This window comes from Stenella coeruleoalba (genome assembly GCF_951394435.1).
Source record: "Stenella coeruleoalba genome assembly, chromosome: 15".
Taxonomy (NCBI): domain Eukaryota; kingdom Metazoa; phylum Chordata; class Mammalia; order Artiodactyla; family Delphinidae; genus Stenella; species Stenella coeruleoalba.
In genome coordinates this window covers 32,171,317-32,195,950 of record NC_137161.1, presented here as the reverse complement: position 1 = coordinate 32,195,950, position 24,634 = coordinate 32,171,317, and the positions used below count along the sequence as shown (strand labels likewise).

The 24,634-nt window shown below is 45.1% G+C and overlaps 1 protein-coding gene across 1 annotated transcript in view; it reads right to left on the bottom strand.

The window, feature by feature from the left end:
- CDS2 (CDP-diacylglycerol synthase 2) overlaps positions 1–24,634 on the bottom strand; it is a 64,355-nt gene that overhangs the window by 14,727 nt on the left and 24,994 nt on the right. The window contains exons 2-3 of the mRNA XM_079945926.1: positions 1,687–1,823; positions 314–410 (exon numbers count right to left, since the gene is read on the bottom strand). Of these exons, the coding sequence (XP_079802052.1) occupies positions 314–410; positions 1,687–1,823 (234 nt within the window). The remainder of the gene's footprint in view (positions 1–313; positions 411–1,686; positions 1,824–24,634) is intronic.

Genomic DNA, 24,634 nt, shown 5'->3' with positions numbered 1-24,634 from the left:
CCTAGGAGGGAGACTCCAGGAAAACAAGAAACAAAACCAAGAGTCACACAGAATCGTAGCCAGGGTCCCAGTTTGATCAAAGAGCTGAAGTAATAAAATCAAATTTTAAAGTGATCCTTAATTCACACACAAATAGCCCTCCAGTTGGCTGCTGGAAGGTGAGAAATCGCAGCTATTCTAAGGCAGATGTGGTCTGAAGAGCCTGGACCCCAAGTGGTTCCCAGAACCAACCCAACACCTGGCACTTAAAATGACCAGTCCTGTAGGGAAAAGTGAAGGCAAAACTATAAAACAGCATATAAATGGCACTTACAATCATCATTAAAACCATTGGTCCCAGGTAAATGATGATGAAGAAAAATGCAATCATGGCCAAAGTCAAGATGCCTCTCACCCACCAGTTCTTCCATCTAAGTTAGAGAGGAGGGGAAGGAGAAAACATGTCAGGGGCCCAGAAAGAACTGAGGTACAAACCCAAGGGGGATGGTTCTTCCTGGGTTGAGAGGGCCCTGAGGTCAATCCTTTCCAGGAGTATGTCCTTCACCTTGACAGAGGCAGTAGCCCAGTAGCCACATGCTGGGAGGTGCAGAGCCACCAGAGCCATCACATCATCCATGCTAAACTCAGCAAGTCCTCCAAGGTCCACAGAAAAACACACCCAGCTTGTGTCTTAACGAAGGAATCAGGCAAAAGACCTGAGGGAACAATGCCCTCTACTTCTGTATCTACTTGGACAGCTTCTATGGGCTTCTCTATCTGAGGAAAAAAACATTTTTCCTGCAGCAGAATCCTACATTGCTCTGACCCTGCATTGCTATGGTGATAACAGTATCAAACACAGTGGTAATAATAGCTATCATATGTATGTACCTGGCACTTCTATAAGGACTTTACATGTATTAATTGATTCAACCCTCAACGCTACTAGCTTTTACAACAGATGAAGAAAGGGATGCACAGTTCATACACCTGTGAAGTGCTTAAGCTGAGATTTGAATCCTGGGAGTCTGGCTCCAGAACCCATGTCCTTAACCACTGCACAATACAGCCTTTCAAAGGGACAAATGTGTGGGAGGCATGCCCAGGAACACTCTTAGATAATGTTTTGGGGTCTTATAGTTTGCCTTTTTAATCTGTCCACGCAGCTGGTATCGGAAGGACTAGAATCTCAAGGGATCAAAATTTTAACCCTGAATTCACCCAAGTTGAGATGTTTCTCAATTCTTATAGGAAAATTCAAGGAATGTCCACAATGTATGTGTGTGAGAGAGGGAAAACTGAACTCCTAACTAGAAACTTGGGCTCCTCAGTGTAAAGCAACCTGCCCATTAGTCACAAACCCCAAGGATCATTCATCTTCATGTGCTGTGTCAGTGACCACCCCCATGTCCACTCGTTCCTCCTCCTTAGACAGCACCTCCCAGACAGCCTAGAGCACCCTTCAAGGCCAGATCCACCCAGGCGGCGCTCGTAGTCACTGTTAAACACTAGATGATACTCAATGGAGCCCTAGGCAAAGGCAGGGGAGACTGTGGCCAATGAAAGCGGGCAGGCCTGCACCTCACATTCTAACAGATGTGGGCTCCTGCTACAAGATTGTGGGCTCTCTAAGGGCTTCGGGTTTTCCATGGCACTTGGAGACAGTGCAAGACCCCAGCAAACACTTGCATCATTAAGCCAAGCTACCTTGAAGACAAGTTGGAAAGGGCCCTGTTGAGGACCTCTGGGGTATCGTCTACAGAGGTTGGTAGGGTGACAGCTTCCACTCGGCTCTCACTGTCCGATGCAGTCTCTCCATCTGCCTTTGCTTCTGCCTCCGACTCCTACATAGCAGAAAAACAGAAGAGGAAAAGGTCACAAGCGCTGAGTAGGATACTGGGTGTAGACATCCAAAAAGACCCATCCACCTTTGAGAACCCCTCTCCATCAACACCTAAGTCACACAGGGAGCAGCCCCTGCTCTGCCACAAGCTATGGATGCTCAGAACCACCAAGACAGCCCGGGCTCTCTCGGGGAAAGCTGGGTGTTCAGGTTATTGCCCCGGCAACAGGGCTCCCCAAAGTCCATGGTGTTACTTCCAGACTTCACAAGAACACCCCATAAGGAGGCCAGCCCCACTCAGTGTGAAAGCCCTATGGGACCACTAACTCGAGTCACTGCTTCACCAGGACTGGTGTGTACCACTGCCCTCTCCCAGCCACCAGGCCTGGGCATCAGCAGACACTTTGATGTCACTCACAGAGTTGCCACCAGACCCCAGCCATATAAGGAAATGCTCACAGGAACTCACCCTGCTCCCCAGCCTGTGTGAAGGGACCAGAGCCATGCCAACAACAGGTTCTCCAACCAGAGTACCATGGAGCAGGCTGCTCTACATCCTAGGGACCATCCTTCTACTCAGAGCTTTTATTTCTTAGGAGAATTTAGAATAGCTGCTGTGAGAAGAGGTGCAGGAGAAATCAAATCACTTGGAATCAGAGTAACAATACTACACAGTATTTGAATAGCCCTTCACAGTTTTGAGAGCATCTCCCACACCTGTGAACATCTGAGCAGCTCTGGGAGGAAGGGAAGGAAGACGGAAAGATCCCTGTTTACAAATGAAGAAACAGGGGCTCTGAGAAATTCGATGGCTGGCCCCAAATCTCCTACTAACCAGGTCTCTGACTTCAGTGTGTTCATCCCACTAGATTTCCTTTTACGTAAGCATCTCGGAATCCATTTTATTCTTCAGTAAGAGATTCAGAATAAAGTAAACTGAAAATGGCAAAAGGAGGTTTCACCAAAGTGTCAAAGATTTCATTACATACATGTGCAAACAAAAAGACAGTTATATCTTTCTTCAAATTGGACAATTTGAATTTCCCTGATGACTAATAAATATATGAAACTGAGGATCCCTTCACATGTTTCTTGGCCATTTGGATATCGTCTTCTGTGAAGTGTCTGTCAAGTCATTGGCCAGTTTTCTACTGAGTTTTCTTGCTTTCCTTTTTATTGATTTGTAGGAGTTTTTTTTAATATGTTCCAGATTTAAGTACTTTGTGTCACTAACCTGTTCCTCCAGCCTTCTCTAACCCCCACGCCCCACCTCAGTCCTTCCCTTTCCTACAATCAGACCTTCTCCCTCCGGCTCAGCACTGGCCACAACAGGGACTTGGTGGGAGATTTTATAACTGTCTTCTGCCCCAACTGACCATAAGGTCCCTAAAGACAAGGATTATAACAACTTTTTCTCAGGATATCCTCATGCCCGGCACAAAGATACTTACATAAAATACTTAGAAATATATGTAAGGATGGTGGGAGGAAGAGAGGAATTAATTCCAGGTGTGGTAAAGCTGCCCCTGCCCTCATAGAGACAGCTGTTTCTAAATTAACTCACAACTGTGATAACACCACAAAACAGAGGCTTTAGTGCAGAACTGCTGATACAGAGACAGCAGGCTTTGGTAAAGAACTTATGGAGGCACTTTGCTGTACAGCAGAAATTAACACAACATTGTAAATCAACTATACTTCAATTTAAAAAAAGAAAGAACTTATGGAGGTGGCCTCATCCGTAGGACCTGAGGGGAAAAGCCACAACTTCCGATGATGGGGGTCAGTGCTCCTTCCTCCGCCATGCTTAGCCAGTGGCTCTGGACAAGTCACCCAAGTGACTTGTACTGTGCTTCCTCACCTAATAAAAGAAGCCCAGAAAGGACCCTCCTTATCTGGTAGGGGTTCCCTAGAAAGATTTAACCAAACCCCCACCCAGAGCTGTGCCTATTCCACTGCCCCACAAGGTTCTGAAATGCATGGATAATGTGGGATTATCCCTCTCTGATGAGACTGCCTGAAGACTGAGGCATTTGGAACAGCTTTCCATTCTTCATGTTAACATTATCATCCTCTCCCCATCAGCTACCATCAGGAATATGAGGTAACGATGTTGTGGGATTATCTAGATCTGACCCCTCAACCAAGGGGCTTCAAAATGCAAGTACCAGAGCCCCACCAAGGCTTCCCACAGATGTTCTCCAGGAGTATCTAGAAGCCACAGGGGCTGAGGTGAGCACAGCAGACGAGAGGACACAGGCATGCGTGCATGCACACACACAAGCCCTAGCACAGTTTATTTTTAACTTATCCATCCTGTTGTCAAGGAAACTCACAAAGGCTGCTGGTTCCCCAGGCTAGGAAGGGCAGGAAGGAACCCAGGCAGAGCCCCTGCAGGGGAGGGGCAGGGACCTCCGGCTCGGTACTGAGTCTCTGGACTTTGCAGGCCCTTTTACGAACGTTAGCCCAGATATCGCCATATCCGACTCCTCTCCTTCCTTGCTAGGAGGAAGTGCAGTGAAGAGAGGTATCCTGAAGCAGAAAGTAGTAAAAGGATAGAGAGAAATGTTACAAAGATGCTGTGACTGTTGTTACTGTCAAGACATCAGGGGGCCTGGGATGAACAACTAAGAAATGAAGTAAATGCCCTAAAGAAACAAGCCTGAAGGAGATTAACTTTCCAGGTGTCACCTGCCTGTAAGCAAGTAACTCACTCCAGGCTCCTGAATAAGCATCCTCAGAGCCCTTAACTGGAGGTCTCCTCAGAGCAGGAGACAAACACCTACACAGGCAGCCACTCTCCCACAAGCTGAAACAGAGCCAAAAAAGGCAGAAGGGCAAATTCCTGTGCAGGAGGAAAGAGCACAGCCTGGGAAGACATGGATCAGGGTGGGGCAAATCAGCCAGCTCTCTGGGCTCCAGGTGGAGATGTCGAGAAAGCAGGGCAAGGAACAGAAACCTTGGAGAACCTGGAATCCTGCGGCGTTCTGGCTCCTCCCCATGCACGGACAGGGCCTTCCACTTGGGCTGCTCATGCCCGAGTGAGGAGGCGAATGCTGGCGGCAGCTTCCATAGTGGGCCCAGAAGGAGGCAGAAACCTGGAGCCCAAGTTTTCACCCAGCAGAAAGTGGCACACGCAGGACCAAGAGTCAGAGATGTCAAGCGCTTCACTGGTTTGCTCCTCCAGCGGATGGTGAGACAGGCAGACGCCACAGAAGACTTTCTGCAGGAGGTGGCGGCGGCAGCCAGTCAAATCCCAGCCCTGGTGCTCATGACACTCAGCACAGGCCTCCAGTCTCTGGTCTTACCACTGGGGAAAGGACCCCACCCCCCACCTCAGACGGTTGTTGGGATGATCAAATGCAACATCAGTGAAAGTCTATTAAAACTATAAAGGGACTGAATAGCAACAGGCACCTGCTGCACCCACACCCACACCCACCCCCCCTGCAGTAGGCTGACCATGGCACACACGACAGGAGCCCAAGAACCCTAAACACCTACCCCAGGCAACCTGGGCACCCTTCCCAAGGAGGGTAGAGTGGTGAAAGAATGGTGGTTATCAGGCTTTGCTGGGGCCCTGGGCTAATCAATTCTGTGAGCTCAGCATCTGCCTGCCTTGCTTCCTCTTTCCTGTTTTCCATTCATCCAACAGGCGGCCCCAACTCAAAAATGATCCACTTCTCAAAGCTCCCATGAAAGGTGGAGGTCTGAGACACAGGCAGCAGTACATGGCCGTGCTCCCTGATGTGGGATGTGTATAGCACAGTCCACTGAGGTGTGGGAGGAAATATTAGGACTTATTTCTATTCAGCTCATTCAGCTTTCCTTTCTTGTGCATGCTTTATAAGGGACCTATCAGCACAGATATATAACTGAGTGAGTCTGTGCAAGCTGGGGCACATGGTAAAAGCATCACATATATGTTGGACACGGTGGTGTGTCAGTGACTGTGGTCTTCTTGATTCCCACTGCACTGAGCAGTGCCTGGAACGTAGCAGGCGCCCAAAGATTTGTTGGACTAATGAGCTAATTAATTCTACTTAACCTACCATGGACCAAAGTGTCTGTTTGCACTGAGCATATGACAGAACCCACTTGGATTTCCAGCTCGTGTGGCCCTTGCAGCAGAGCCAGACTAGTGCCCACTCTCATCCCGTCTCCCTGCTGACTGGTGGGTCTGAGGACTCAGCTCAGTAGCTCTGGGGCCAGAACACAGTGGCGGGGAAAGGCTGCCTTGCTGCTTCAAGCTGTCTCAGCACGGCTCCCAGGCATCCCCTTCTCCTTCCTTTCTTTCTTTTCAACCCAAGGGCCCAGATCAGAGGCTGAGTAGGGCAGACCCTTGTCTCTCAGATTCTCTCTCAGTCACCGCCCATCCTTCCACAGTCCAGCAGCCATTTCTCAAGGGGGTTGTGGTGCTGGTGTAAACAGGAAACAAGAGCATTGCTTTAAAAGGAAAAAAAAAGTTATCTCTAAGGCCTCCTTCCTTCTGGTTCACTAAGACTCTATAGGGAAAGGCAGAAGCACTTCAGGTGAGGGACACATGGAGAGTCTTGGGTACCAAGGGCTCAGACCTGTCAACATTCTTAGAGAAACTCATGCCTGAAAGGCTTCCCCTACCAGCCTACCAGGGTTCCTCAACCTCCTACAGCTGCCCAGACACCAATGAACTAGGGCTCAAAACAGCACAGAAGGCTTCCTTCAACACAAGCAAGAGAAGGCAGCGAGGCAGGGCCAGAAGGAGCTGTAATGGTGGGGAGAGGGGAGGTCCCTGTGGTCAAGGTCTGGCTTCCTGGCCTGAGAAGGGACCTGGCTTGGTCCGGAACAGCATCCGTAGGACTCATTTTCACTGTTATAATCTACTTAGAAAACCCTAGAGAGAACCCAAGCAGTTTAGAGAATACTTAGCTGCATTAAAACTCGTAAGTTTCATTTAATGAGTGACTTCACAACTTACACAAACTATTTTTTGTACTGCTTTAGATGCAAATTACAAACCTTGTCCTGGAGGAAAATCATTCAGGCTGAGCCTAACCTTTCCACTAAGTATCATGCCTGCCATCTTCTTAAACAAGCCCTGTGGCCAGTTGCCAGGAAAATCGACTCCCCCACTTGTAAGGAAAGAAATTACCAGAGACAGGTTTATCCTTAATATGAGTGTAAGGGACCTATGTGTCCTTACTGAAAAAGCCAAGTAGACTTTCATCTGAGTTCCTATTGGGAGAAAAAAAAGTGTGTGTGTGTGTGTGTGTGTGTGTGTGTTTAGTGTTTGGAACAGCAAAGAAAATATTTCTAGCTTTTTCTAACGCTAACCTCATTTGACAAGTTCAATTGTCTGAACAAAGAATCAAAGGGGAAGAGCCTGGCTCTGAAAGTTTAGAATCATCCCTGGCATGGCCATATCCTGCCTTCAAAAGCCTCATATCAGTAACGTGATCCACAGAAAATGCATTCAACTACTCCAGATGGACTGCTTCCTTAAAGTACCTCCACACCAAAGAGCTCTCCAGAGGACACGGAAAGACACACGTGCGGGACGTTCAGCTTTTGAAACCTAACTGGCTCTGAACCGTTTCACCCCCAGACAATACTATTTACAATGAGCCACAGGGGTCTTTACAGAGAACACACCACTGCCAGCCTTGGGCCCAGATAGGGCTCCTGTGGGAGGACAACTGTTCCCAGGACACCAGCACTGGAGCCTCCCACGTGCTGCCATCCCCTTTCCTCCCCCTCCTCGGAGACCTTGCTCCACTGATCTCCCCTCCCTCCCCTCTGTCCTCCCGCCTCCCCCTCACCCCTGGCCCTCATTTACACCATTCAAACAGGCTCATCCAAGGAAAGCACCCTCTTCCCCTTTGGGGAAGGATGAACCTTTGGGAAGAGCTTTGAACACCCCAACCCCTCCCTTGACTGACCTTCACCCTTGATGGGCTTTCATTCCTCCCTCAACCGACCTTCATTCCTCAAGCCACACCAAGCCACCTTCATCCCCGGGCATTCCCAGACCTCCACGACCGGCACAGCCTTGCAGCGGCTTCTGATGCTATTATCGAGACACACTCTTCCTTTGGCTTCCAAGCAGCACATCCTCCTGGTTTCCCACCTGCCTCTCTAGCCAGGCCTTCTTTAGCCAGCTCCTCCTTGGCAGCTTCCTCTTCTTCAGCCTGTCCCTTAACTGAGGGACTCCACAAGGTTCTGTGCTGGGCACTCCTGCTGTTCTACTGCCCACTCTCCCTGAGTAATCTCATTCACTCTGATGCCTCTAACTGCCTCTTCTTGAGCTTCAGACCCACATATCCAAACATACTGGATGTTCCCACCTTGGATGTCCCAAAGACACCTAAAATTTTCTGTGTGTTCAAAACCAAATTCATTCCCTTTCCCCTGAATTGGCAATTGAGAAAGGTGGCCATCATCCTTGGTGCTTCCTGCCTTGGCTCCTATCACCAGGTCTGGGATCACTACCTCCAAAACAGCTTTTAGCTCCATCTATTCATTCCCCTTGCCTCTAGACCCCCCTTAACTCAAGCCAACATTGTCCCCCCTGGATAACTGTGACAGCCCAACCAGCCACCTCATCTCTGGCCTTAGTCTATTCCTACCTCCACTCTACTCTTCACACTGCACCAAGAAGGACCTTCCAAAAAGAAAATCTGACCATGTCAACTCCCTGTGCAATACTGGAGCTCTCTGGGCTAAACTGAGGTGATTTTTCCACCTCTAAAGGATAGACTAAACTACAGGACAGATCTAAACTTTTTTTTAATGGTCTACAAACCCCTTTGGGATCATGGTCTTGTATACCCTTCCAGCCTCGTCTCTCTCAGCCATTCTGAACTACAGTCAGTTCCTAGAACAGGCTGTACTTTCTTACCTTAGGCCTTTTGCTCATTCTGTCCCTACCTAGAACAGTCTCTGCAAATCACCCTCTTCAGAAACTCATCTCTCTTCTGGCCAACTATTATTTACTTCAGATCTCAGCTAAGAGATACCTTTCTCTCCAAACCTTCTGCCATGTGTCCCAGTGGCCCCCATCCTCCCTCAAGAATGCACCCCACACTGTATGGTCTCCTCCTGTAGACCACAATCTGGGTGGGGGCAAGGGGGAAATATTGACTTCCTCACCACAGTACCCCCTACATCTGGCATGGTGCCTACAGAGAAGACAGAAAGTCTCACCACATCTGCCTAAGCAGCCACAGACAATCATTTGGAGAGGACCCAGGGTTTACTAGATTGGCAGATAGCCGAGCGACATACAGCAATTCAACATTTTCCACGCTCTTAAAAGCACTATATGAGGCATTATAGGGCTGCAACCCATTGTCCCACTGTTCATCTCCTCTTCTTTCTTAGAACAGAAGCCCTGATTTTTAGCTGGGCTTAGAACCAAGACTGCATTTTCCAGTTCTGGTCAATGAGATGTTAGCAGAAGCACTGTGTGCAATTCTACCATTTTTCCTTTATGCTGACTGGAATGTGGAAAGGCTAGTTGGAGCTCCGGCAACCATCTTGGCCCATGATGTGAAAGCCACCTATTACCAATGACTAAGCAACAAGATAAAAGGAGGAGACCATCAAGGACAACTATGTAGCACGACAAAAATGGTATGGGTCCTGGACTGCTTATTACATGAGAAAGAAGGGCATTTCTATCTTGGTAAGCTAGTGATATTCTGAGTTTTCTGTCATTTGTGGCCAAATATGTAAGTGATAGAGGGGACTAAAAGAAGCACAGGATTTGTGATAGAGGTATGTCTGAGAAGGAGTTCAGAAAAGGAAGATGCAGCCTGCTTGAATACAAGGTTTTCTAATTCAGACAGACACTGCTGGATTAGGTCCCAACCTCCTCAAAACTGCTCTCTCATACATTAAACCAAGAGTTTGGATGACACAGGATAATTCCTGTTTGTTCTTTCTCCCAACACTCTCCTACCTCCCCCCATTAAAGCCTCCCTCTGGAGTAAATGTATTTGTTTACTAAAAGAACAAGCATACAACTCTAACCTAGTACCAATCATCATCAAAAGATATTACTTAATTCAGGATAGAGACTACCAGAGCTGGAAAAATCACCTCTGTCTCCTGGGAGGCTCTGCCCACAGTTCTGTTCTAATGATACCACTTGTTTTCCACTGTCCTCCAGAGTCAAAGCAAGACACCAAAAATTAGAAGCCCCGCTGGAGTCCAATAGGTCCTCTTATCATCAGTTACCTAGTCAGGCATCTCTATTAGTATTTAAGAAAAAATGAGTCCATCCTGGGGGAGAAAGTAGTTTTTTTTAAGTTTCCTCTTTATTAGAATAAGGCTCTTGCAAAGAAGAAAGTTTATCAAATATTACCAAAAGATCTAGTAAGATGGTAAAGAAAAATATATTTGCAATCTCAAAATTGGGCTCAAGTGTACTCCCTAGACCTCAGCCAGAAAATGAAACCAGGACCAGCTGCTGGATTCCACATCTGATGAACCCCTAAACTATAAACCGACATCCAGTACGCGCCTCAGTGTCATGCATCTCCAACAGTTCTTACTACAAAGATTACTAGACAAGGTAAGTGGACATGAGAGCTAATGTCCCCAGTATCTCATGCCTCAAGCTCCCCTGCCCCTGTGGGTAGGCAAGCACCCTGAGCTGTTTACAGTATTAGAATAGTATAGTGTCACTTTATTTTAGTGTCACTATTCCTGATTCATAGCCAACAGTCATAGAAACAAGTGCCAATCAAATATACTGAGGACAAAAAATTAACAATGTTCTCATCCCAAAATTTCCATATTAGTTGTAGAAGAAATTATGAGAGCAACAATGCAAAATAGTTTTTGATAAATGACTAAGATCCCTGGGAAAAGGTGAAATAGGAAAATGAGAAAGCCATTTAAGAAATATAATACTCCTAATGATCAAAGATGAGACAATTTGAGCATAAAATAAATAATAAACCAAAAGTGATATAAACACAAAAATATGAAAATCTGAGCTCATAATGATAACTGTGCAAAGCCACAGAGACCACCTTTGAAGGTTGCTGGGACACCAGATCATCTTTTGAAAACCAATCATTAAAAGGAAAAGTATGTTTATCGCACCCCTTCTGTACAATGGGTACAAAGAAATTGATTAAACTATTCTCTTTTGTCTTTGAAAAGTTCCTTTAATACAAAGGTTAAAAAAAAGAGTGCCTGGTCAGCTCAACTGCATATGACTTTCAGATATCCAGTACCTCAGCAGAGAAAAACCAATGTGCCCTCAAGTGTGATGTCCCAGACTCTGGGGACTAAAATGAGTCTAAAATTTCTAACACATGAAGTAAATAAAACAACCTCAAAGATGCCAAATCGAATGGACATTCCAGTCTTCATCTTATGCAGGTCTTCTTCACCTCTTGGCAATATTAGATCTAGCTGACCACTTCAATATTCTTCTCTCAGCTTCCACGATACATACTTTCCAGGTTCTCATTCTACCTGACTGGCTGCTCTCAGTCTCCTGTGCTATTTTTCCCTCTACCTGTCCTCTAAATGTTGATCTGGCCCTGGGCTCAATTCTGGACCCACTACACTCTCTCCCTTAAGTATTACCATCCAGCCCCTTGCCTTTAATTACCAATACCACACCAACAACTCTGATGTTTGTATCACCAACCCCAACCTCTCCTCCAGCGCCAGACCCAACTGCTATATTTCCAACTACTTACTGACATCTCCACTAGAAAGTTCTCACAGGCATCTCAAACATATCTGAAAAAAACTGCTGACATTACCCACGAAACTGTTGATCCTCAAGTGCCTAGCTAGCCAGTTGATGGCGCCACAATCTATATCCTGCCTAAGCCAGAAACCCGGGAGTCATGCTTAATTCCTCTCTCCTCATCTTTCCCCAGGTACTGGACACTGCAGCTGACTCCCTCCTAAAATCCATTCTACTCCCCTTGCATGGTGTGTAGTAGCCTGTGCAAAATAATCATTTTAATCCCATGCTCTTTTCCACAGCGACAGGTTCACGAACAGGCATTTAACCCCAGCATAACCCAATGGGGAACATGACTGTTCTGGAGTAGGCACTTGGCCTAAGATAGTATAATCAAATTAGAACTCTAGAATCAGTTAGATGACTGTGGGGAGAGACACTTGAGCTCTCTTTCCCCCACCAGCCTGAGGAAAAGGGGAACAGGTGGAGAGGCAGAGCCCCAGGTGCTACCAGCACTAGCCTGCATCTTCATGGGAGTCTTCAGATGATGCCAACACCTGAAAGCCACAGTGGAGTGAGGACCAAGAATGGCTTAAGCCAATGAATTGCATGATCTGCATGATTATCTGCAACTGAAAAACAATTCAAGTTCTGTTGGTTCTACAGCCAAAATATATATTGAACATATCCTTTCTATCTCCTCGGTCACTAGGCTCATCCCAGCCCCCATTATCTCTCATCTGCAACAGTCTCCTAATTGCTCCTTCCACCCTCCACTCTCCTCACAAATAGCCAATGATCTTCCTAAAATACCTACCAGTGCATGCGTCTCCCCCATTTAAAACCCCTTTAATGACCTCTCACTATCTTAACTTAACTTACCAGATCCCAACCTACCTCTCCTAGCCCTTCACTGCACCAGTGATCTCCAGGGAGGATGGACCCACAGCCACAGTGGCCTTTCTGCTGTCTCTCAATACACTGACCTAACTCCTGACTCAGAGCCTTCACCCCGACTCTGGAATGTTCTCACTGCTCAATCAGCCACCTCACTCAGTCTCCATTCAGACAGTCCCTCCCCAAAGAGGGCTTTTCTAACCACCCTACTCATAAAAGAATGGCTCAACTCCACCTCCATCATTCTCTATCTCCTTACAATGCTTTCTTTTCTTTATAGCACTTACTAATGCCTGAAATTTATTATCAATAAATTTGAAGGCACTAGGGAATGCATACCGCTTCAACCCTTATCTGGTCTTGATAAACATTTTTCTTAAAGTAATACATATTCCTTAAAGATAACTGGGATATGCATCTTTAGAACCTCCAAATTATCCAAAATAATTAACGTTCTGATGTATTTCATGTTAGTCTTTTTCTACGTATACATGTTTTTGGGGGGATAACAGCTGTAATCACACTGCACACCCAAGTCCTGTTTTGCTTCCTAGTCACCTCTGTCATCAATGACTTAGGTGAAACCACTGACGGCAGACTGATAAAACATGCAGGCAACACAATGCTCAGAAAGATAGACAAACACTTAAAAATATCAATGTGCTAGAAAGACGGGCCAATTATACAAATATAAAATTAGACTGCAATTAACAGAAGACTTCAACCACCAGTTCAGAAGCATAAAATGAGGGAGATATAGCTTAACAGTAACATATACACCCGAAGACTTAAGGACTTTGACAATCACAGATTAGTTTGAATAACAAAAACAAAAACTGATCCAATCGGTTCAAAACAAGACAACAGGCCCAAAATGGAGTCACTTATGTTAAGTTCCCATCACCAAACCGAGACAACCTACAGCTTTGGCTCTCCTAGAAATGGAATCTTAAACCAGTCAGTCAGGAGTTACCTAATCAGCACTATTTTGGGTAATGTGCCTGACAGACCCCTACCATATCCTAAAGAAAAGTAACTTTGCAGTAACTAATCTACTTTTTTGCCTAGTGTTAAGTCCCTTGTTCCCACTCTCTCCTGCCTATAAAAGTCTTTCATTCTGTACTGCTCTGGGAGCTCATTTCTGTCTGCTACAGTAGATGCTGCCTGATTCATGATCATTGAATGAAGCCAATAATATCTTCAAATTTTACTCAGTTGAACTTTTTTATTTTAAAAAAACAAACCTGGGCTTCCCTGGTGGTGCAGTGGTTGAGAGTCCACCTACCGATGCAGGGGACACGGGTTCGTGCCCCGGTCTGAGAGGATCCCACATGCCACGGAGCGGCTGGGCCCGTGAGCCATGGCCGCTGAGCCTGCGCGTCTGGAGCCTGTGCTCCGCAACGGGAGAGGCCACAACAGTGAGAGGCCCGCGTACCGAAAGAAAAAAAAAAACACCTTAGGTTGTATTAACACAGGCATGGTCCTGCTCTACTTAGCGTTGGTGAGACCTTACCTAGGGGCAAATATGTCCAGTACAAAGGTTAAAACAGTAAGGAGATACAAAAGAAACAAGACTGTAATAGAAATAGATGAAGAAACCAGAGAGGCTGAGCCTGGGGACCACTGAGAAATGAACATGGCATCACTGTATTGATAAAAAAGCAGAAACAGGTTTTATGTCCCTAGCCAAGGAAAATTACTAGGTAAATTATGGTAAACCAACTTTCTGTGCAGCTATTAACAATACAACTATAAACACCATGCAGCAACACGAAAAAGGCAGAATGCAAAATTATGTCTATATGGGGTTTTAACTACATAAAGCTTGAAAACAGTTGACATATGTATCAGTTATCAATCTATTGCCTCTCGGACTGGATCTTTGGTGATACTGCTGGGCTTGGATCAATCCTGGTATACTGCACATGTAGTGTTTTTTTTTTTTTGTTTGTTTGTTTTTTTTTTTTTTTTACATGTAGTGTTTTAATACCCAGCTTTGGTTCTCCCTTTTGTGATAACAGTTCTTTAATTTTGTTTTGGGGTAATCCTCTCTCCACTCCCACCCAGTGTAGGCAGGTAATTTATAACTAATTAGAGCACTGTGCTCCCTAGACCACAACCACTGGGTGAGAGGTAAACACATGATCCAATCATAGCAATTCCTTGTACTTCTGGAGCCCCGAAGAAGAAGGCATAACCTTGTCAATGGGACCTTCCACCTGCTGGAAAATCCTGTAACCATGTGAAACCTAGAAATGAAGCCAACGTGAAAGAGAACCAAGAGATGGAGGGAGACTGGGGCTTGATGACATTGAGGCACTAGATTAAACTAGGCCTGAAGCTAGAACCTCCTTGGTCTTTAAATTACATGAGCTAATAGAGTCCTTTTTCCCTTTTAATCAAGTTTGAGAAGCTTCTTGCATTTATAACTGAAACAGTCTTATTTTATTCCTCTCCTCACACTTCTGTTCTTCTTCCCCACACTTCCTAAATGCCAGTGTTCCCCAAGCTTGTATTTCTGTAGTGCAGTGTACTGCACCCTTAGTACCATCAGTCTCTCTTCTATGGACCTACCTTCCGTAACACTAGATATATCCTCTCTCCCAAGCTACAGCACTACATTTCTACCCGTCAACAAGACACCTCTATGTCCAACCAGCACCTCAAAACTCAACAGGTCCAAAACGAACCACCTCCTTTACCACCCACACTAGCTCTTCCTCCTGTTTCTATCAGAATCGAATCTACCTGAGATGTGCTCCATAGGGAACAGTGACCTCATCACCACCTCCAAATCCCCCTCCCTACACCCCATCTGTCCTCAAACTGTGTGATCTTAACACTCCAGGGTTTCTCTTTATTCCCACTTTCACCCCTAGTATGCTTGCTAAAGTTTGTATGTCAGCCCTTCTCTACTACACTGGCCTCCCAATTGATTTCTCCACTAATTCCTCCCTTCTCTAACTTATTCCCCACACACTCCCAAATTAATCTTCATAAAGCACAGCTCTGATTACACGCCTCATCCACTCATTTTTGCCTAGTGAACTAATGACAAATGGCCTCTCACCTCAGGTCCTCCAAGATCCGTCCACTACACCCAGCACAAGCCACATGCTCCAACCAAGCACAGCTACTCATTGGCCCTGATTACCTCCCACCCTGTTCTCTTCTCCAGCTTTGTTCCCAGTCTTTTTTCCTCCTTGCTCATCCTTCAGGTCCCATCTTAGGAGCACTAAGACTCCTCAGAGAACGTCTTGCCTGATTTCCACCTGCAGCAAACAGGAAAAAAAAAAAACACCCCTCCCCAAAATAAATTGACTTCCTAGAAATCTGTGAATATTACATTACATGGCAAAAGAGTAAATATTACCTTATATGGCAAAAGGTGTGTTAATTAAGTTAAGGATCTTGAACAGAGGTGCTTATCCTGATTATCCAGTTGGGCCCTAAATGGAATCACATGTGTCCTTATAAGAGAGAGGCAGAGGGAGATCTGATGCAGAAACAAAGGAGAAGACAATGTGAAGAAAGACCAGAAAGAGAGAGTGAGAGAGAGAGAGATGTGGCCACAAGCCAAGGGATGCCAAGATGTCACCAGAAGCTGGAAAGGGGCCTGGCATGGATTCGCCCCTAGAGCCTCTGAAAGGAGTATGGTCCTGCCAATACTTTGATTTCAGGCTTCCAGCCTCCAAAAATTGTGAGAGAATAATTTCCTGTTGTTTTAAGCCACCGGGTTTGTGGCAATTTGTTAGAACAGCTCCAGGAAACTAATACCCGACCCTGTTTCCTCTTTCAATAAAGTTCCCACAGCATATTATGTGTCCTTCCTCCCACTAATTTTTGCACTTTGTAGTCATGTTCAGAGGGCATAATCTTAACATAATCTAATTTAGATTTCAAGCTCATCAAAAGTAAGGACTGGGCTTCCCTGGTGGCACAGTGGTTGAGAATCCACCTGCCGATGCAGGGGATGCGGGTTCGTGCCCCGGTCTGGGAAGATCCCACATGCCGCGGAGTGGCTGGGCCCGTGAGCCATGGCCACTGAGCCTGCGCGTCCGGAGCCTGTGCTCCGCAACGGGAGAGGCCACAGCAGTGAGAGGCCCGCGTACCGCAAAAAAAAAAAAAAAAAAAGTAAGGACTGCCCTATTCATCTTTCTTTACCTTGAGTGCTCCTGGCCTAGAAGCTGGTTAAAGCTCAATGAGTGTTTTTTTAAACTCATTGAATTTTAATCAAATTCATCAACCTTTATCTACAAAACCTAGAATAATGGCTGCCACCATTTGGGTAGGAAAGACAACTTTAGAGCTACAGTTACACAATTACAACTAATGACTAAAAGGACTAAATTTTCAGCCCTTCTCTAAGATTAAAATTATTTGGGGAGGGACACCCATAAAACCCAGGTGATAATGAGCTGTATTTCTGGACAGCAACTAATGTGTTGTCAGGAATAAAGAATAAGTTGGCAGAGTGAAACCTTTTAAGCCCAAAATGGTTCAATGCTGCAAGAACATATAGGTACACTCATTTCCCTTGAATAATGGGAAATACTCCAGGCAGAATCAGAACACATCTGTCCTTTAAGCCAACTGGACTGCATGCTGGAAGGTCCCTTCCAATGCTCACACTTTGAAATGCTACCTTCATATTAAGAAACACTTGCTTTATTCTTCTTTGTAAGATCATTACTACCTGAAATTATTACACATTTTTCTGTCTCCTCCACTAGAACATAAACTCCATGTGGAAGGGACTTTTATTTACTGCTATATCCCCATGGCCTACAACACTGCCTGGTACATAGAAGGTCCTCAATCAATGTCTCTGTACAAAGGGAGGAAGGGAAGAAAGAAGACAGCTTAAGGAATGACTAAGGAGTTATCCACTTCTGAGTCTGTAGGTTAAAATGGCAGGCATAAATATCACACCACAATAGCCAACCACTTTGCACAAAATGTCTCCATCTCATGTCTGCAGGTTCTATGTGGAAGGAATGTGAAAGTCTTAAGAATGTCATAAGGATGAGCCATCAAACAGGAGAAGAGAGGTGGGTAGCAGAACTGAGAAGACAATCTCAAGCAGCTGCTGACTGCCTTTCCCTCCATGCATTCGTGCAAAAAAGGAATACATGCCTCCTGCAGCTTGGGCTTCCAGAAGCTGAGTTCTCCACCAAGCTAGTTTCTGCTCCAAGCACAGACAGACAGATGCATCAACCAAAAAAGAAATTACTCGCCACCTTAATAACATAGGCAACAGTGACTGGCGGCCACTTATTCTTCACACGGAACCGGCAGGCTGTCACCTCTACCCAACTCGATCTCAGCTGAGGGTTGAAGGTTTGATGAACAGAATAAACTCTAACATCTCTGTTATCTAGTATTAAGGAAAAACCTGCTAATCCATAGTGAAATTTCTAGATAACCAAAACGTACCTGCTTCATCAATAAAAAATGGTTTTCTTTTAAAGCTATTTAAAAGCAAATCTTCTACCCAAAAATGATTAACCACCTCTGCAAAAAGGATGCTTAACCTATTATTCTACGTTTCCTTTGTTAAAAAATAAAATTCAACAAAGTATATTTTAAAGATCTTTTTGGTTGTATTCAATCATGATCAGGCAGCATCCAACTCAGCAGAAAGAAATAAGCTCCCAGGAGCTGCACAAAATGAAAGGCTTTTATAGGAAGAAGGGAGTGTGAACAAGGAAACTATACTAGCAAAAAAGTAGATTGGGGTAATTCCCTGGCAGTCCAGTGGTTAGGACTCTGCGCTTCCACTGCAGGGGGAGGGGTTCAATCCCTCGTCAGGGAAATAAGATCCCAAATGCTGTGCGCAGTGAGGCCAAAAAAAAAAAAGGTAGATTGGTTATTGCAATATTACTTTCCTTCAGGGAATGGCAGGGGTCTATCAGGAGATTACCCTAAATAGTGCTGATTAGGTAACTCCTGAGTGACTGGTCTAAGGTTCCATTTCTGGGAGAGCCAAAACAGTACCTAGGTCTCTTTGGTGATGTGGAGCTTAGCATAAGTGACTCCATTTTGGGCCTATTGTCTTGTTTTTAACACCCTGAATTCCCATTGCTCTTCCACCTGTGCAGATCTCAGGAGCTAATGAATGAAGAGGCTGTCTTCCCCAGTAATACAGACCCTGTGCTTTAGTGCTCAGGTTTGAATCCTAGAGTTTATCCTCCCTCAGTATCAGGCTACTGACATATTTGCCTTGAGAGCACTTCCAAGCTGCCTCTCTCCCAGAGAACTCTATCAGGGGTAGAGCCTCTATCCAAGGCTCTGAGAACTAGGCCTGAGCTAAGAATGGACAGCGCCAGTGAACTGTTCACAGCCTGAGAGAGTGCTCAGGCTCAGTGCCCAGTCAAGGATTTCTGGGCATAGACTGTGGATATCAGCCCCAGCTGTTCTCAGAGCATTTACTCCGAGAGGTCCTGGCTGGGAGCAACAATCTCTTAACCAGAAAGGCTTAAGGACAGCTCAGTACTTAGGCCTTACAGGTAGGTGAACCTGAGAAGGACACAGGGCAGGAAGAAATCTACCCATAGGCTTCCACAGGCAGGGAGGGAAATCCAAGTCACCACAGTGCTCTGCTGCACGGTGAGAGTGGAAGCTGTGTTCATGCAGTCCAAGTTGCTTGTCACACCTGCATGCCATCATTGAGACTCAGGGCAGGCCACCCCAAAATATGTCACAATGGTATATTGATTATTTTGAATTAGTTATTTAAGAAACAGCCAATGCAAGAAGGACACTTTGACCCTCCTTGCTGTCCCCTGAAAGCAGGAAATCTCTCATGTGTAAGGTGCACTCCCTGCATCTGGAGCTTTAGGAGGACACCCTTATAGCCAAGTGATAGGGAATTCAGCCAAGAAGCCTATATAAACAAACCTTGTTAACTTCTTTAATTTACTACCCCAAGCCCAAACGCTGTTTACGTTCTTCACTAATTGGGCACCGAAAACCTAAGCTTCTTCATCCTGTCAATTCTTCACAAACCGTCTAAAAAGTATAAAAGCTGCCTGCTGTGGCCACTTCTTAGGTCCCATTCCTATGGGACCTCCATGCGCATGAATTAAAATTTCTTTTTCTCCTGTTAATCTGTCTTGTGTCAATTTTATTATTAGTCCAGCCACAGAACTTAAGGGGGGTAGAGGGGGAAATTTCCTCCTCACCGACAACAGTAATTTTTAGTTTAGCCTTTTTATGCATTTAAATTTTTACCTGATATTCTGTAGTGTGTCCAAATTTTGTGCATCTGAACCATTTAGTTTTACTGTCTTTTTATTTTCATAAACTCTAAACACTTTTCAACAAATGTTGGGATTGATACTAAGCACATCATGTATTAATGCAGCATAGTACTTCAATACTAAAAATAAACACTGACCTGCCAATGTTTTCTTTTTGCTCCACTACTCTAGTCACTAAGCTCAACAAATTCCTCCTGAAACCAGAGGCCTGGTTCAGACCACCCAGCCAGTTGCTAATCTTCACAGCTGACTTAACACCACTCAACCTCCCGACCACTTTACGTCTAGGAACAGCCAAGTCTGACAGCAACTGGGAGTTTATATGACCAAGAGGTCATAAAGTAAAGCTGTGCCTTTGGGCTCTGCTTGCTTTGTTACCCCAGTTTTGCCAGCCTGCCAGGAACCCCCATGACGGATCAACCTGCCTGCAGCTCATGGGAACTACAGAAATTCAAGACAAGGAGCCCAACTCCAGGGACTTCATCTGCTGAGGAGATAGCAACCAGGATTTGAACAGTCAATTTCCACAGAAGCATGGAGAAGGGAGGAGGATGAAGAAATGGGGTGCAGGAGTCAAGAGGGCTCCACAGAGCAGGCTGGGGCTGAGCCGGGCCTCAGGGGACAAGGCATCCATGCCACACAGGCCTCATACCAGTGTAGCTTCCAGCCTGCTTGCAGCCTGCAGGGCCTGCGCTGGCTGAGATGTCCCTGATTCCAGTTTGCAGGCCCCAAGGAACTCAGTGGCCACTGTCACCAGCTCCTTTCTCACAGACTGGTGCAGAGTGAGGTAAAGGCTTCCCCACTGCCCTCCCAACAGCCCTGTTGGCTAACCCTGAGACATTCATAGGTCCTCCTGTGTTAGGGACTCTCTGGCCACACCGTGACTGAGGAAACGAGGAGGCCAAGGAGGCAAAAGGCTAAGGCAAAGAGCATGGAACTCAGATTCAGCCCACCTGGGTTCAGAATATAGCTTGAATTTCAAGCCTTTTTGCTCATCCCTATAAAATAGGAGCTTCTGATAATGCAGAAAGCCCAAAGCTTCTGATAATGCAGCAAGCCCACTTCTAGACATGTATACAAGTGGCCGGCTGGTCACTGCATGGTCAGGCCTTGTAATAATGTCACAGGCCTACTGAGCACCCCACTGCCCAAATTCCTGCTAGGCTGTCACAGTGGCATGTCTGTGAAAAATGGATAATCATTTCCAAAAATCCTTTAAGAACAATACCAGTTTAGATCTTTCAACTTCTTTACTAAAAAAAAACAAACCTTATAATTAGTAAGAAAAATGTGAACATACCAATAGAAAATTAAGCAAAAGAGAAAGACAATTTGCCAAATACAAATAAATATTTACAAATATTTGTAAATGATGTAAAAAAAATGGCCACGAGAAACGATTTTCCTCACATCAGATTGAAAGAATAAAAAGAATATTCACTGTGGACCGGGGGCGGGGGGTGGGGGTGGGGGTGGGGGTGGGGGGGCAAAAACCAGTGCACTCATGGAAATGTAAATTAGGACCACCTTTCCGAAAGGCAATTTGGAAATAGGTACAAAGAGCCTTTAAATGGTTCACATCTCCTCTGATCTAGTCATTCCATACTGAGACACTACCCTAAGTGAATGTCTAGAGAAACACAATTTATGAGAATGTTCATCACAGCATTATTTATAGGAAGAAACAAGCTATATGTCCAACAATAGAAGATTCTGCCATGATCTATTCAACAAAGATAGGGAGGAATGCCAAGCAGCCATTTTAAAACCACAGGAAAAAGATTAGCAGGACATGATGAAAATGTTAACAGCAGTTATATTCTGGGTAGTGAAATTAATGTAGTTTATATTCATTTATACTTTCCTGTCACCTCCACATTTCCCACAAAACAAGTATTGCTTCCATAATTTAAAAAGTACAAAATGGATATATCTAAGCCTCTCACCCCTCTGTGCTGACACCTTTACTGGCTTCCCCTAAACTCTGTGGCAGGGCACTCAAGGCTTCCCCATTGTACTTTGGGACCCTTGACTCATTCTCTGTCCATCCTTCCCAGCAGATTCCTGCTCCTGCAACTCAATGTCACCACCCCTGTACCAAGCCCTTTCCTCTCCCCCTGCCCAAGCGGTGCTAAACACCTCAGAATGATGAGTGAGTGAGCCCTGGAGTCACACACAGATGAACACACGAGGCAATATGAGATTCTTCGAAGCAACCAGAAAAACCAGCCCTAAGATCAGCTTCCACAACCACATTACCTGTGGTGAACTCATCAAAGCCAAAAGAGATTAGTGGACAACAAAGTCTGGAAATCCTGAGCCAGTTTCCCTGAAAAGGAAGGACCCTGAAAAATCCCAAACCATCCAATCTCAAACCATTCTATCCCCTTTTGGATCCCCAGGACACTAAAAATCTTTGTTTCTTCAATTTCAAATGATGGTTCATTCTAGTGTTTTGGATATATTAAGACCAATGAGAAATGTAAGAGTCATGTTAGAACACCAAACTGAATAATCAGAATAACTCTTCCCTGAGATCTAGGAAACAAGATGTCTAACCAAATCTCCCAGGACTCAGCAGGACCCTACAGAATGATGAGATGTCACTTGTCCGATGGAAAGTCCCTAGGAGAGGCTATATCTACAGAAGAAATGGTTTCTTTGTCAGAAGTTCTCAAAAAAACTACTCCCCAGGGGCACCTTTTCGATAGACCACTATGTGCGAAGTGAAAAGTGTCTGTACAGAGAATTCTGTGGAACAGACATGAGATAGAAATGGCAACTGTTCAAGAGAAGACTGGGTGTTTGGCTGACATCCCTGTAAGAAAACAAAGCTCGTGTGGCCCTTGGTCTCCCAAAACTACAGGAGGGGAAAGACATCAACCCAAACATAGCACAGACAGGAACCTAGTGGGAGATTCTATTCAAAGTAGCCAAAGATCAGCAATGAAGGGGCTTCTACAAACACCTTCACACTGAGCACAGGATGAGACACTATAAACCACAATGGAAGGGAACAGAGAAGATTTATACCTTTGGAGTTAAGCCCATGGCAAAAAAAAATGGCCAGAGGCAATAAGAACTCCAGCCAGCCAGTCTCCACATGTAACATAATGAGACTATTTCTCAATCTTATCCTTTAGTTATTTTTCCACCAAGGACCTCTTATTTTGAAGAATCCAGTTATTAATAACTGATTTGTTTCTCCAAAGATAACTGCCACATTGCACATCCTCCTTAGGCTCTCTCAGGTTTCAATGCCAGCCCTGCCACCTCCAGCAAGTTACTGCTGCAACGCACAGGAAACATACATTTCTGATGCAATAGTGGGAAGGGGGTGCATGTGCAATGATAACTTTTATCCAAAGGCATCTTGTTAAAGCCACACCATTTCTGGCTATTCTCACACAATTTTGTAAGAATTCAAGATCATCATTTTGAACAACAATTATTGCTCCATCCTACAGAGAGATCAAAAGATATAAATTAGATGATAGACAGGAAACCGAGGGCCTGGTTCTTCCTCTAGTTTTAGAAAAGTGGTGCTGGACATCCATCTTGGGAGATACTAGTATGCAGTGACTTTTCTACATATTACTCCTTTGTTTACCAAACATTCAAGTAACAACCGTCCAAAAGATGCCTATGCCTCGAGGGCTCTCCCACTGAGGAGCAGGCAGCTGCCTGTGCTTGACCCTCGGTCCCTTCCTTCCTATCCCCAAACCTGCAAAACAGTCCCCCTTTTCTTGTTTCCTCACTTCCCATGAATCAGCTGCCTGCCACCACTGGAGAAGACCCTCAGCCACCACTGTTCTCTTCTCCTCTCTGCCCTCATTTTCCCCAGCTTTTCTTTTTCATTGCTTAGGAGATCTGCTGCCAATTTTTGATAGGCATCTTCAGGCCTTTGGAAGTGCTCAGAGGTCACTGGTTGCCCCAACATCCATTCTCCCTTTTTTCCCATTGTAATAGAACCCCAATGCTTAGCCAAGTGCATGACCATTTCCCAGCTTCCCTTGCAACCAGGCGAGGACAAGTGACAGAGTGTGGCCAATAAGCTATAAGCAGAAACAGTGAGTGCATTTTCTAGGAAATATCCTTACAGGAAAGGAGCAGGCCTCTTCTTCTCCTGCCCTTCTTCCTGCTTTCTGAAACATGGATGTGATGGCTAGAACTGCAGCAGCCATACTGTACTAGAGGCAAAAGTCACATACTCAGGGTGGTGTAACAGCAAAAGAAGAAACCTGAATCCTTGACACTATGAAGCTGCTGGAATGCTGACCTCTAGATTTCTTTTTTTTGTGAGAGAAATACACTTCCATCTTGTTTAATCCTCTATCATTTCTGGTTTTCAGTCACTTGGAGTTAAACAGGGCAAGAAGCCTGAGATTTTGCTAGAATGTTTAAAGAAATAAGTTATAAACACACAGTGCTAGTCATTTCGAAAAGCTACATAGAGACTGAAAAATATCATTAAAAAGAGCTTAGCAAAATCCATAAAATGGCAAATGTATGTATAAAGATTTACTGTTCAAAAAACTTAGGTCCCATAACCTTGTGAGATACCATCTTCCATAAAATGATTTTTGGGTCACTGAGAGAAAATATAGAGGCAGAGGATAAACCACATTTACTCCTTATTCTACTTGACATCTCCATGGCACTTGTTCTCTCAGGCTTTGGTAGCACACCACACTCTCCTTCATTGGCCTCCTACCCTGTCTCGTCTCCTCTCCTCCATCAAACAACTCCAACCAAACACAGGCACTTCCCAGGGTCAGTTATCAGCTCTTTTGCCTTTCTTGCTTGTCAGAAGCAGAAGCCCAGAATTCAGTGTTCACCAATCAAGAGGAACCAATTTTATTTTCGCCACACACATAAAACAACAACAAAAACAGTGTTGCAACTACCTGCTTCTAATGTTGTAAGATGAACTTGGTCTCTCAAAACTCAAAACTCCCTGTT